The 14,061-nt window shown below is 33.2% G+C and overlaps 2 protein-coding genes across 7 annotated transcripts in view; one reads left to right on the forward strand and one right to left on the reverse strand.

Moving 5' to 3' along the window:
* Nucleotides 1-337: 337 nt before the first annotated feature.
* LOC110995953 (transmembrane protein 14C) lies at nt 338-2,353 on the forward strand. The gene is made up of 4 exons (XM_022263402.2): nt 338-554; nt 853-900; nt 1,355-1,445; nt 1,757-2,353. The coding sequence occupies exons 1-4, from the start codon at nt 479-481 to the stop codon at nt 1,875-1,877; spliced, it is 336 nt and encodes a 111-aa protein (XP_022119094.1). The 5' UTR covers nt 338-478; the 3' UTR covers nt 1,878-2,353.
* Nucleotides 2,354-2,377: 24 nt separating this feature from the next.
* Nucleotides 2,378-14,061, reverse strand: part of LOC110995954 (A disintegrin and metalloproteinase with thrombospondin motifs 16) — a 98,278-nt gene continuing 86,594 nt past the window's right edge. For 2 of the 6 annotated variants that reach the window (XM_022263403.2, XM_045632772.1), the window contains 9 exons: nt 13,898-14,040; nt 12,973-13,028; nt 9,297-9,423; nt 8,600-8,764; nt 7,700-7,816; nt 6,992-7,106; nt 5,409-5,524; nt 4,585-5,055; nt 2,378-3,513 (listed from right to left, as the gene is read on the reverse strand). In XM_022263403.2, the coding sequence (XP_022119095.1) occupies nt 4,590-5,055; nt 5,409-5,524; nt 6,992-7,106; nt 7,700-7,816; nt 8,600-8,764; nt 9,297-9,423; nt 12,973-13,028; nt 13,898-14,040 (1,305 nt within the window). In that variant the 3' untranslated portion in view covers nt 2,378-3,513; nt 4,585-4,589. Of the gene's footprint in view, nt 3,514-4,584; nt 5,056-5,408; nt 5,525-6,991; nt 7,107-7,699; nt 7,817-8,599; nt 8,765-9,296; nt 9,424-12,972; nt 13,029-13,343; nt 13,397-13,897; nt 14,041-14,061 lie in introns of all 6 variants that reach the window. The other 4 variants (XM_022263404.2, XM_022263406.2, XM_022263408.2 and 1 more) reach the window with 4 other exon arrangements.

Consider the following 14,061-nt stretch of genomic DNA (forward strand, 5'->3'; position numbering starts at 1 on the left):
GTCATAGCACATATTATTGCACTTTCGACACAATGTAGGTAGCATTATTATTTATTAACAATTAACATTCAAACGGTTCATCAATGTATGAGAAGATATTTAGGTTTGTGCAAAACATTCGATTCTACACGAAAAAGCAGGTTTTATTTAAAATACTTTGTCGTAAATTTTATAAGATAATTATGTACTTTAATTTTTTTAAGGTAGTTTAAAAAGTCTGTATCAATTTCCACTTAGGCTTTCAAATACTCTTTGTAACGTCTTCTATTCTTTTTTTTTAATCTCTTACGCCATTCGCCGTCATTCAGCCGTTTGATACTTGACAGTTGACAGTATCTTCACAGTTGTCACTTGTTGAATTCATATTTCATTCAGATTTCAGTTTGGAATCAGGATTTGGATTATTAGCAATTTAAATATTTTCTATAACTAATCTTAATCTACAAAAATAAGTTTGTTTAATTAAGACAGTGTAGTCATGGGTGTCGATATACTTGGATTTGCGTATGCCGCAACTGTTGCCGCAGGAGGCATAATGGGTTATGCTAAGGCAGGTCGGTACTCGGTAGTTATGAAATATTGCTAAATTTAAAATATATATATATTGATACAAAATATTCTAGACAGTTACTTATATGGTATCCTCTATCAATAATAAAATACTATAACATGTTGACAATAGAGACCCTAAAAGGTCTCTCCAAAGATAAGATAAAATGTTTCGAGAATGAATTCATGAGAGCATTTATTAAATGTTAACCAGAGTAAATACTCTTGTTAAAAACATCCAAAAATGCGAAAGACAATGAAAGTTTCATCAGTCACTTGATTATTTATGACAAATATTTTCAGGCTCAATACCTTCTTTGGGAGCAGGCATCATTTTTGGATCTATATTAGGTATGTTTTATATTTCTATATACAATATTACATTATAATATTGTTTAATACTAAATTATATATTTGAATATTTGTATTATACAGTCGTAAGGTATGACACCTTAATAAGTGTCAGTATCCCTGCAAATTCAGATGTCTTGTTTGTCCTTTAACCTCAATTTGATAATATCCCTCTAGTCAAAATAATCAATATATCCATATTCAAGAATTGGAACTCTATATCTCAACTTCATGACACTGATGACTTATTTTTTGGTATATTCCTTGATCAGTTATAGATGTCCTCTGTTATAGGGCACTGCAAATATCTATATTAATAATTAAGACTAGTATTGTATATTTTCAAACATAGCTTACTTATTATGTTTTATTTACTAATAAAAATAAAAAATATATCTCTAAGATAGGCAAGACTGATTATTTCTGACAATATTAACATTTTTTACTCTTTCAGGTGTTGGCGCATACCAGCTAAGCCAAGATCCCTCAAATTACACATTAATGCTCGGAACTACAACAACATTGGGTGGTTTAATGGGATACAGGTACTTTTCTATTTCCTGAAAGTACATTGTTGAGTGACATTATTTTGATCGATTTAAAATTTTAACATATTAACTGTTTTGAGGTTATAGATATTTGTTCAAATCTTAAAAGATTTTGTATTTTTTTTCTCACTATCATAGAAACTAACACATGAACACTATCAGTGTATTATAATGCACCAAATTCTAGAAAAAAACACAAAATGTTAGTGCGAGAGCTAAAGAAAATAGTAATAATCTAAAGTTGGATATAATAAAAATGTAATTAAAAAATAGTATTGTATTCTCCATCATATCAATTATTGTTTCAGATATTACAATGGCAGGAAGTTCATGCCCGCTGGTTTAATGTTTTGTCTATCGGTTGGTATGTTAACAAAACTATTGGTTAAAAATGTTGGCTCCAGTAGACTACCTGTTAAGTCAAGTTAGATTTATGGTTGTATTTGGTAGAGCACCTAGGTCACTGCATTTTAATCACACTTTTTAAAGAAATTAGCTAAGCTTCTGGTATAAGTTTACTTTTTGTTAGTAACAGTCTACTTAGTCTGGAATAACTTAAAGTCAATGTTAAAGTACAGTACACAAGTATAAATATGTATAAAGCACAGTAGACTATAAAAATACAATGTGTTGTTAATAAATGGATTATTCCTAAGAACCAATTATTTTGTTTCTTTGACCTTGATTTACTGATTGCAGAAATATTCACTACATTTGTTAAAACAAGTTTTGACAGAGAATGTAATTTACATAATTGTTTCATTAAGTTTTTGGCTGTATATCAAGTTATTAGTGGTTTTGGCATTTGCGTGACTGTCCCAATTTGTATATTTTGATTTAAAATCAATTGCAATTGTTAATTTTTATATATTATGGTGATGGTAGAATAAAAGCCTTTGTTATAATTAATTTTGTATTATTTCCTTAACATATAGGACGAAAGAATACATAAATAGAAAATAATAAATAGTTGGCAAGTAACAGTTTTAATTGCCAAACTAATCTATGGTAACTTTTATTATCTATGTCATAAATAATTATGAAAAACAAAAATTACAGACTATTGTGTCAACAATGGCAAGGAGTAAACATTGTCGTAAAATCGGATATAAGGGTAAGAGTAAAAGTGCGATCCAGTCGCATAGAAAATATAGATAAGTGAAACCCCGCTGCCTTTTCTATAAAAATAAAGTAGTTCACTGTTCTTCAATGATATTCCAGGTTATATAATCCTAAATTAAACTATTTCTTAAAAGGCACTTCTTGGCAGTTTCTTTATATTCTTAAAAAAATACTATTATACAACCGTTTTTAAACGAAATACCATAGACTAAAGTATTACAGCTAATCCTTGATCTTGTTCGTCGTATTTTATTTACAAACTAATGTACTTAAAGTTCATTACACAATCACATTGTAATATCACTCACAACAATGCCTGGGAGTTGTCAGACACGTTTCAAACAAACTAGTGTTTCGCATATTTTACCCGCTGAAGTTTGAATATTACCCATTATCAAATTTAAATTTATAATTGCAATTATATAACGATTTTACCTGACACTAATTCAAGAATACATTTTAATTCTATTCTAGCCATAGACAGATAGACAGTTATGCATTATAAAATTTTAAAGGTGAACAAAATATTAGGTTATATTAAACCTATTTTTTCTCATTATTATGGTACATCTTGACAACATAATTACTTAGTTATATTATAAGTAACTAAATGTTATTAAGAAGTATTGTTAAAATAATCATCCCTCTTTCTTTTTTAATAAGGCTGACTTCAGCTAAAAACAAACATCAAGCACCGCAAATACAATATAAAGAATACTTATTTTTGCTAATATTTAAAAAATATAAATATTAAAAAAAGCTATTGTAAAATATGCCTATTTAATATTTATCGGGTAATATTCAAATTTAATATGCGAACACGTCACAATCTGCAAATATAAAGGCTGGACTTTCATAGACAAGGCGTTTTAGCGCCATTTCTTCTGTTATCCAGCTAGCAGTCTTCAGTTATGTTTCCCGCTCGATTTGCTAATGGCGGCTACTGGAACACAAATGTTTTAATTATATCCAACAAATTTGCAAATGATTATTTAGTTATTGCGACTATTTGAAACACTTAATAATCAAAACAGTTATTTGTTAGTTTAAATTATATTGTTTATTAGTATTAGTTGTATACCAGAATGGGCATCCCATGTTTCTGTTCCATGTTGTTAACCCGTCCATAAGTTCGATTCCAGGCGAAACAACAGTTCCAGATTTGTAGACAATTTTGTACCCACATTAATAAAGAATAGTGACCAGTGAAACAGATGCAAAAACATAACTATACGTGGCCTTCAGCCATCGGTGAATATTTGTTTTACCAGTAACTTAGAACTAATTTATATCTATTTTATCAGAAAGAGATCCTTATTATAGTGAACCCAAAACAGCAATCTGCAATTGTCAATGTCAAAATCAAACTGGTGTGGAACGTTGACAATCGTTCATGTCAATCAACTAAATATTGACAATCAAAAATTACCATTCTAGTAAACGTCAAGAAAATAATGTATTCGTCGGTGTAAAGTCGTTTTTTCATGCACAAGAAAGAGTAGAAGTTCAAATGTAGATTATGTACAGAATTGATGGTTGATGGCCGCTGTATGTACATAGTATTGTGTTTCGTGATTGTACATTCTCTGTGATTGATGTTCCGATGGTTTCTCGCGTGATTAGGTGACTGATGTAGTGTGATTGCGTCTCCCGTAAATATAGTACAAATGGCATATAGGTTCTAATTAAAAAAAGTTCAATATAAAATTAATATTCTCCAACAAATTAATAAATGAATTATAGTAGAACTAAATGTTTTACTGTGGTGGAATTCATTGATAAATTAGTTTTGAAAAATTTTCGCCGCCTAGAATTATTTGTAAAGTGGGAGACTTCTGAACAGGATTTTTTTTGATTATGTGCCTTATTCTCAAATCTCAATTGGTAGCCAAAATTGTCTAAAATGATTGTTTATGACAGGATTATATAGGTACAATTGCCATTTGCCATTACAATTGGAGACGACAAATCACACCTCTCAAGAAGATGATCCGTTTGAATGATCGATCCTTACCCACATTACACACGATCCGTCAAATTTCTCTGATACGAGTAAACTAATCTCGCTGGCTCAATTTGTACTTGCTGCGAGTTAGCATCTGGTCTTATGGAGTTATCCGACGATTTTTGGGAATAATACGTTCCAAATTTGAAGACGGATTGGACACCCTTGTCCTGGTAGGGGCTCTTCGTCGTCCGAGAGAAGTAGCTCTCAAGATCGCCCTTGCTGAAGAAGCCCCGTTTGGGTTCTGCCGTGGTTCTCGAATAGAAATCTTGGAAATCGTATGGACTTCGTGTGGTCGATACGGAGTATAGGTTCAGTGATGGTGGGAATTTTGTTGCTTCTGTGCTTTTCTCAACGCGTTTTGGTTCTTGCGTGTAGTAGTGGTATGGGTTTTCTGTTGTTGTTTCTGGCGATTTGTAATAGTTTTGTTGGTTGGGTGGTTCTGTACTGGGTACGTATGGCTGTGTTGTATCTTCGCTACTGTATGTGTGCGTAAAAATATTGATTAGTATTATTCGGGATGTAACGGTGCTGGGTTTTTAAGAAACTAAGAGTTATATCCAAGGTTGTGGAAGTCCTACTAATTGTAAATACGCATGTATTATATACGTAACATTATTATTGCACAGTTTTTTAGTGTTTCCTTTCTCTTAGAGTAACATATAGGAACGAGACTTACTTTAACTCCCGTATGTCAATCCATTTTTGACGTACAGGAGTCATACTTTGGGCTAAGTTTCGTTTGAAATTCCACCTCTTTTACCTAAATTACATATCTTTTATATTCTAACAAAAATTTCAAGTGCCGAAGCAAGATGAAAGGTGAAATATACCTTGTAATATTTCCGTAGAAGGGGCTGGTCTCAGGTCGGACGTAACTCGGCGTGTGTTGGGAGTAATCCGGAATTATGTTCTCGTTCTCGGTGATACACCTTCCGTTAATACAGTACTGAAACGAACATGTCATTTAGATACGATAAGTATGTTACTGTGGTCACACCTACGGTGAAGGCAAACATCGAGAGGAAATTGGCATGGCCATAGACATAGTCCATAGACATAGACATAGTCCATAGACATAGACATAGTCCATAGACATAGACATAGTCCATAGACATAGACATAGTCCATAGACATAGACATAGTCCATAGACATTTAACGATTATCTAGTTGATAAAAGGGCCTAGTGCTACAGGCAACATTTAATTAATTTAGGATATTGTTTTAAATAAGTGTTGTTTGACATAGTAATTTTGTATGATGATTTGCTATTTTAAAAGAGTACCGAGAGTTTTTTTACGCCGTTTCTGAGAGAACTCAGTCTTCTTTGCTGACGAGTAGGGATGTATACAGATTCAAATTTAATAACGTGGAATAATCGATACCTGTATCAATATTCCATAATAAACATATTTTTTAATGACATATGTCAGACTGAGACAGACAGACTTATCTGAACTAAGGTGAAGACCCACTGTCCTATTCATGTGGATGGACAAAAATCAATTATGCGTATCACGTTATTCAGGATGTCATAACTTAGGTGCACCAGAGCAAAAAGGTGGACTAGTCAAGCATACATTGCGTCACAATTATATCACATTTCTTGTGAAACAGGAATTGGTTGTCACGGATTATGTCACGAATTAATAATAAAGAACTTTCATTTGCAATTATGTGACCAGTGATCCGTAAATCTTACGAACACGTGATTATGTGGACTGAAAAGTGAGTAGCACATCGATAACGCAACTAGTATTAAATTAATGTGATTCTTAGTTAGCCCTAACTTTCCAAAGACATCTGTATAAATTGGACAACTGTAGTATTGTTATACTGTGTGTAATTTGTGTCATATATTTGAGTGAAGGAACCTTGTTTTTTTTCAAATTTTATACAAGGAATTTCGTGGGTTTAAGCATTGCTTTTTAGTGAAAAAAAATACTGTAAGCGTCGCCGTAATATACCCTTCTGGGAATATAATGTTCCCCTACTATAACATTACCGTAATATAATGTCGAAACAAAACATGGTAGATAACTGTGTTTATTTAATAATTTTAATATACAATATGTTTTTGTTTTCAATTGTTTGCACATAATTTACCATAATTTACCTATCTTAAGTCCAATAAGTAATTAACCTAACCTTATTTACTAAATTATATTTAACATATGAAAGGTTCCAATAACACTTACAGTCGCTTTTAAGTAGACACTCTGTTCTTGTGTTTTAGTTTTTCACTTACCACTCATAAGCTAACTTCTAGACCACACTACAAAAGACAAACGTGCCCTAACTTCACTAATTCAAACTTCTCAGTAGGCCCTTTGTATCAAGAAGTTGAATAGTCCCGACATTTACGTGTTGATGGAGCTTTTGTATGTGATACCAGTTTTTAATTAATCATCTCACCTGTCCGTCCCCACATGGGGACCCCTCAGCAGCGGGTCTGTAAGCCACGCAGTAACCACTTGCCGCGTCGAAACAGAATAATTGCGCACACACCCGCTCATCTTTGAAACACGCACTGAAATATTTAATAAGTTTTATTACACAGGCTTCATATTAAAATTGAAATAAACTTAGCTAAGGCCATGATTTTTTTAATTATGCTCTTGGATCGTAAATTTAGGAACTTAGTATGAACTACCTCCTGTATATTAAAAGGATTTTTGACTCATGTGAGTCAGATTTAGCGCTAAGTAATAAAAACATTTTGAATATAGTGATAACTGCCGCCCATGGACAAATAGCGCCGGGGCTAGCAAGTGTGTTGCCTACCTTTCAGGGAACGGTACGCTCTTTGCTTGAAGGCTTATATCGGTTTGGAAATTTAAATGAACTACTATGTTAAATTTGACAGAAGGCAAACAAACAGCAATTTGAATAGAGTGATAACACCGCCCATGGACATGGCAAAGCCCGGGGATAGCAGGCGTGTTGCCGACCTTTCAGGGATTCGTTCGCTCTTTGCTTGAAGAAGACAATATGTATGTACTACGGTGTTAAGATTGTGAAAGCACGTCAAAGAACAAAATCCTGGCTAATGTTGCCGTCTCTTTCTCTCTAATTATTTTGACGTTGTGATGGAAAGAGACAAATGATATTAAGTCTACATACCTGGTTCCCCGATCTTTCCTACACTGTGCGTCTAGTGTGAGTAGCCGCCCAGGAAGTACCCTCGGTAGGGAATCGTCTTCATGAGGTGAGTTGTATAAACACGTTGCCGTGTCACCACTGAAATTAAGCAATTTTAAAGATTAAACTTGGACTTGCCAAATCCATTGTGTTCTTCAAATTTGGCTAGCGACATTTGCCAGTTCACAGACCTCGCTGATAAAGAGGTATTTGCCTATTTTGAGGCTAAATTGTACTATAAGAATGGTATCGTAATATATATCTTTAAAAAACGACTTAGTGCATTAGGTACTTTTGGAAAACATGTACTATTCAAAAATGCTTCTTTGCGTGAGACATTGTAATTGATAAAAAATTAATAAAGTATGACATGTACGATGCAGATAATATAAGAATTGATTAATAATTAAAATGTAAAATAAGATAAATTTGCGCGCCACTGTGTGTGGCAGAAAATGCGAACGATTTACGATTGTAACATTTTGTACCATATTCTAGCAATAAATAAATTTTTATTATTATTATCTTAAAATATTATGAAAGTAAAACTTCAAATATTATAAATAAATAAATAAGTAATATAAACTGAAAAAAAAAATGTTTTTTTTTTATGTTAGCCTACGAACTATACAGCTTAATGAAATCATTTTCATGAAATTAAGACGGTGTCCTTAAATACTTAGGTATCACCTTGGTATGACGAGAAATTTGTGGACAAACATACGCTCACTAAATTTAACACACATACTTTGAATCAATATACTCAAATAATAATTCCAGAAAAATCAGACAAAGGTTAAAATTAACTACTTTTTGTGAAGTCGGTTAAAATACAATGTGTTCCATGAAATCAAAGAAATGCTTCGTATATTGAAACCTTACTTCAAAAAATGATGGAAGCTCTGCACACTGCATGGGGACCACCGGAAGCCCTTCTCCGTGTGACGAAGGTCTGACATGATGAACCCGTCTTCCCATCTGCACTTCTCAGCTCCAGGACCTCCCAGGTACGATGGGGGCGGACTTCCATCGTGGACCGCGCCCAATCTGGAAATATACGATTTCTATAGCAAGATATATTTAAGCATGTTGGCCTAGTGTCGTCGGCGTGCAACTCTCTGAGGTCGTAGGTTCGAACCTCGCTGTACATCAATGTACTTCCTGTCTATATGCGCATTTAACATTCGCCCGAACGGTGAAGGAAAAAATCGTGAGGAAACCGGCTTGTCTTAGACCCAAAAAGTCGGCATAAGTCAGGCACAGGAGGCATATTGATGATGAATGATCATGGAACCGATACAGAAATCTGAGGACCAATCCTTAAAAGGGTGTAGTGATGCTATTTTTTATGTGGTAAATAATTATATATATACTGATGGAATGGCCAGCCTCTTTCCACGTCAAAGTGCGTCTGGTGAATATGATTAAAACTTCCCAATTAGATAGAAGTTTCTAGTAGAGTAGTTGTAATAAACACTCGAAGCCATCTAGAGTTTATAGGAATATTTGTAATCTCATTTGAACGAAATCTTTTAAAGCGATGTTATTAGGAATAAATTAGTTTTAAATATCAACTTACAAGTGTCCAACTTCATGAGCAGCGACAATGATACCAGAAAAACCACCAGTGTCCTCGATTATGGCAACCGAATTCACTTTTTCCAATCTCTTGTTGACGACGCATGCGCCGCCGACGTACGCAAAACCTGTCGTAAAAACAGATTAAAACCTTCGCCTACATTTACAAAAAAACATCAAGGAGGACCAGTGCTTCCAATTAATCCGATAGATTATAATTTACAGAAAATATGGACTACAATATAAGTATAATTTTTAAATTTCGAATTTTATTTTTACAATGGAAGCACCGAAGAGGACGGATTTGGGAGGGAATAGTCTATGACGATAGAGGTTTTTTGATCTATGACATGAAGTGATTTTGAAAATAGAACATTTGAAAATACTTACACTGATTTAAATATAATGCAATCATGCAAGTGAATAAGCGTATTATAAGTCCCGTCACCTTTAAGCGTATGTTAGAGCTGTGAATTCCATTTAAAATTACATAAGAAATTAGTAGACTAATTTATGTAGGCATAAATAGTATATACCCTTTGGAGCACGCTTTGTTTACGTACCTAGAGTAAACATTTTTGTTTTTTAATATTTATTTGGCGTTGGCATAGCTAAAACAAATTTACCTAGTAATTCTTTGTTCTGTTTGTAGCTAGAACTTTAACCTAAGAAACTAAGTATCAATTTATTTTCCTAAGTTATTGTTACTATGTATTTTTTTAGCCAAAAAGGCTTTCAGGTCAGAATATCCTACATATCTAGGATTTTTTAGGTTTTTTCCTATATATAAATTTATATAATTTAACATAGTTAAATAAAATTAGCATACTGATACATATAATATATACATTAATGCTTTTAATTTGCTGTCCTCGCTGAGTAAGGTAGGGTTTTACGCAACTTATGAGAATCGAGAAGATGGACCGGTGTTCTTTTGAAAGGTAAAGTGGCAATCGTTATGTTGAAATGGTGATCTTTACCATAGCTTGTTTGTTTACGTAATTTTTTGTCTATGGCATATTAGTTGTTCTTTTTTTAAAAATAGACTAGCTTTCTAACTTCCTGTATGTGTATCAGCTGACCTGTGTGACGTAGAGTTGCTACAAATTATGATTCGGGTTCTATTTTCAAATGCTACTGTATGGGTCATCTCATTTTCCCGAGATCGTAGGTTCGAACCCCGGCTGTAAACTAAGTCTTTCGGTAAATGTGCCTATTCCACATGCGCTCGTCCGTCGAAGGAAAACATCGTGAGGAAACCGGTCATAGGCCCAATGTGCTTTAGGCACTTGTCTATTATGAAAAATAAATGATCACAGAAATCGGAGGCCCAGACTAAGATTGCAGATATACAATGTGCAGACGCTATGAGAACTTGAAGAAACTGATCCTGTTTGGACACAAAAGGCTAATCACGTGACCGTTTACCAACCAGATGGATCAATGTTCAAGACTCACCGTCCTCAAAACTGTACACTGTAATAAGAGGAGGACAAAACCAGGTGGAAACATTCATCGCTCCAGATGTTTCCTTGCTGACATGAGCTATCGACTAAAAAGAGAAGCTTGAGTTGGCAGGTTAACATAAAAAGTCCTTGTCAATCAGTTAATTATATGTAAAAAAATTATCGGTTTTTTATGAGGAAACTTCGTCTCAAATAAGACTCGAAAATATTCTTTAGTTCGGATATACTAAGTGTGTCAAAACATGTCTTAAGACATATGTAATCTAATGGTGCTAATTAACACTTGTAGACAAGTTTTTCACGTGTACTGAGACACCTAACACGTCAGACGTCATTAATATTAACATTATCTATTAACGTTGTATGGTTCACGAAATCCATTACTATTTCAACACGGATGAGATAAGATGTCTTTATGTAGTCTATGGTCTATCAAAAAATAACTTCTTTTTTTAAATATGATGGGATATCCTCTATCTTTTGAAATATTGCAGCCAAGTAGAATATTTTCCCCAGTATGTCATCAAAAACATAACTTGTAAAAAACCAACAAACGCAGTTCTTCTTCTAAGTTGTGACATCCATGTAATAAAAAGTCGGTCAATTTATTCAGTCCCTACTTAAGGGACCTTCCATCTTTAGTTATTACGGAATTATCTAACTTGACGACATCTTATTGACTTGGCCATCGGAAACACAATGTACAAGTAATATATTATGTTATATTGAATAAGATTGTTTAGTGCGATTGACAAGTCAATAATATTAAAAATTATATTAAAAACATAAAAGATTTGTTACAAATCAAATCTAACAATTTATTCCATTTAGTAGGTGGTCTATGGTCTATATGTATATGGCACCTTTGAACGTTAAACAAAATATAAAGATGATTCTAGTCGCCCCTTCCAAAACGAAGTTTCGTGTGGAGAATTGGCAAAAAACTCCACACTTACTCTTTTAAAAAATTATTTACAATATACACATTAGTTATATAATTATATGTGAAGACAATGTACACGTCTATTATTGTAGTGTTAGTATACATGTTCCTCACATATAAGTAGATAAGGTCAGTATTACATTTTTAGGTTCCCTTAACTAGGGACTGAAATAGCAGTACAGTGAAGTATTGGAATTTTTACAAGTTATGTTTTTGATATAATAATAATTTCTTTATTGTGTGTATTTATTCTAAATTGTGGTAAGGGTGTGTTTATGAATCAGTCAGAAGATAAATCGCTCATTTAACTTCGATAAATACAAACTTAAATTACCAAAAACTCAAAAATAGTAAGAACTAAAAGCAAAATTTATGCCTTTGAAATTGAATCTCTATGCCTTTCTCTCTCTATATATATTTGTCTTTCTCTCCGTATATATAGTTGCCTTGTAAACAACCGCTTTGTTATTTTAAAAACACTGTAAATAAGAAACATAATCAGAATGATATGTGACACCTTTGGATGTATTTATAAGACATCACTATTTTTAAGAAGCTGTCTCTATTTATCGCGGCATAAAAATTGTGATAGAAAGAGATAAATGAGAACTTTGAGCGTATTTATTATGAGGGATTGCAGTAATGACGTCATAAATGGAACTAATTATTGACAGATGGCTAAACTACGACAGATATGTCTATGTACATGAAATCTAATGTATGATCTAGAAGATATACTAAGTATACGATTTATTACTTTAAACATTTATGTGCAGACGTAAAATCAAGAATTATTTTAATTTTAGGCTAGTAGCATATATCGCATTTTCATGCATCGCATATCATTACAAAATTCGAATTTGACATTGACAATTCAACTTCAATTTAAAAAAAAATAATTTAATTTCTACACCACTATTCTTATTTCATAATTTGTTTTATACATTGATAGTAACGTTGAAATTTTTCACTATCTGTGCTATATTATAAAAAATAATTTGAACAAAGTATAGACTCGGGAACACCGACTGCACCACAGAAAAATAATACAAGGCCATGAGAGAGAAAACCTTATATCATTAGTCCATGTTAAACGTTTAAAGTAATAAATGGAAAGACGACAAAAGTTAAGAACAGATTATTCACAAGGTGCGCATGATCACGGATAGACAGGTAATGGGTACCAATGTGATAAACGTGATCTAGGTAAGGGACAATCGGTGATACAGGCGTGCTTGGGATATAAAAAAATCTTCGCACACGCCTACCTGCTGTCCCTCTATTGCACGCATCGTTCGCGTATTGTCTCCTGCACATGTCTAGTCTGAAATCCACCCAAATACAACTAAATAAAATGTTAACAAATCGTCTCGGTACACGAACTCAACATCTTGGGAACCTAATAAATTGTGCAAGCATAATCTGTGTAAAGTTATGCAAACCATAGGCAATATTCTATTTTATGTTAATAACGGTCGTAAAAAGAGAATATTGCCTATGGTTGCTTTAGCGCCATTACCGTCCTTAACCTCGAACATTAAAAAATCAAGCCGAATTATGTCACTGTCAAGCCTCGGTTAATGCTGAATGTCAACACCATTCGCCATTGTAAAACCTTTTTGGTATAAAATTAAATTACCAGCGGTGCCTTTTGTACAGCGACCACCCTTGCGTCGTCGGCACATGTCATACCTGTTGGTAAAATCAGTTTTTGTGTCTTCATTCAATGTTGACATAACCTCCGCCGAATGATATACGTTCAAATTTTAAATTGAAGTGACAATTGATAAACGACACGATTAATGGCGCCAAGTGACTTACGTTATACTTACTTCTTTGTCCTGTCTGCAGCCAAGGAAGGAAATATTTTAATTAATAGCTGTTAATTAAATTAAAAATCAATAAATATGAAACATAATGATGCAATTAATTAATAATAATAAAGATCTTGATTGAGTGGCCTGTGAAGATCACAGCAGGAAGCTAAATTTTATATGAAGGAAATCCGACTGCAAATACAGTTAATAAAATGCTTCCTTAATGATTATTTGCTGTGTGCTTTTACAGGCTGTAAATAGTGTTTGTAATGTATTTCCTATATAAAAAAACTATGATTAAGTTAAAACGTAAATAGAAAACATACATATATTTTACAATTTTGAACAGATACTCATCATATATAACTATACTTACTTTGTGATGGCAACTGCAATATCGTATACTGGCAGTCGTCTCTCCCTGAACAGATACTTGCCCATATCTGTCAACGCAGCGGCAGAGTCAATTGCGTCACGACCAACTCGATTTCTTTCGAGATACGGCGTCGCATCTCGACCCTTATAAAAAAAATACCGCTA

Source organism: Pieris rapae, chromosome 20 (assembly GCF_905147795.1).
Source record: "Pieris rapae chromosome 20, ilPieRapa1.1, whole genome shotgun sequence".
Taxonomy (NCBI): Eukaryota; Metazoa; Arthropoda; class Insecta; order Lepidoptera; family Pieridae; genus Pieris; species Pieris rapae.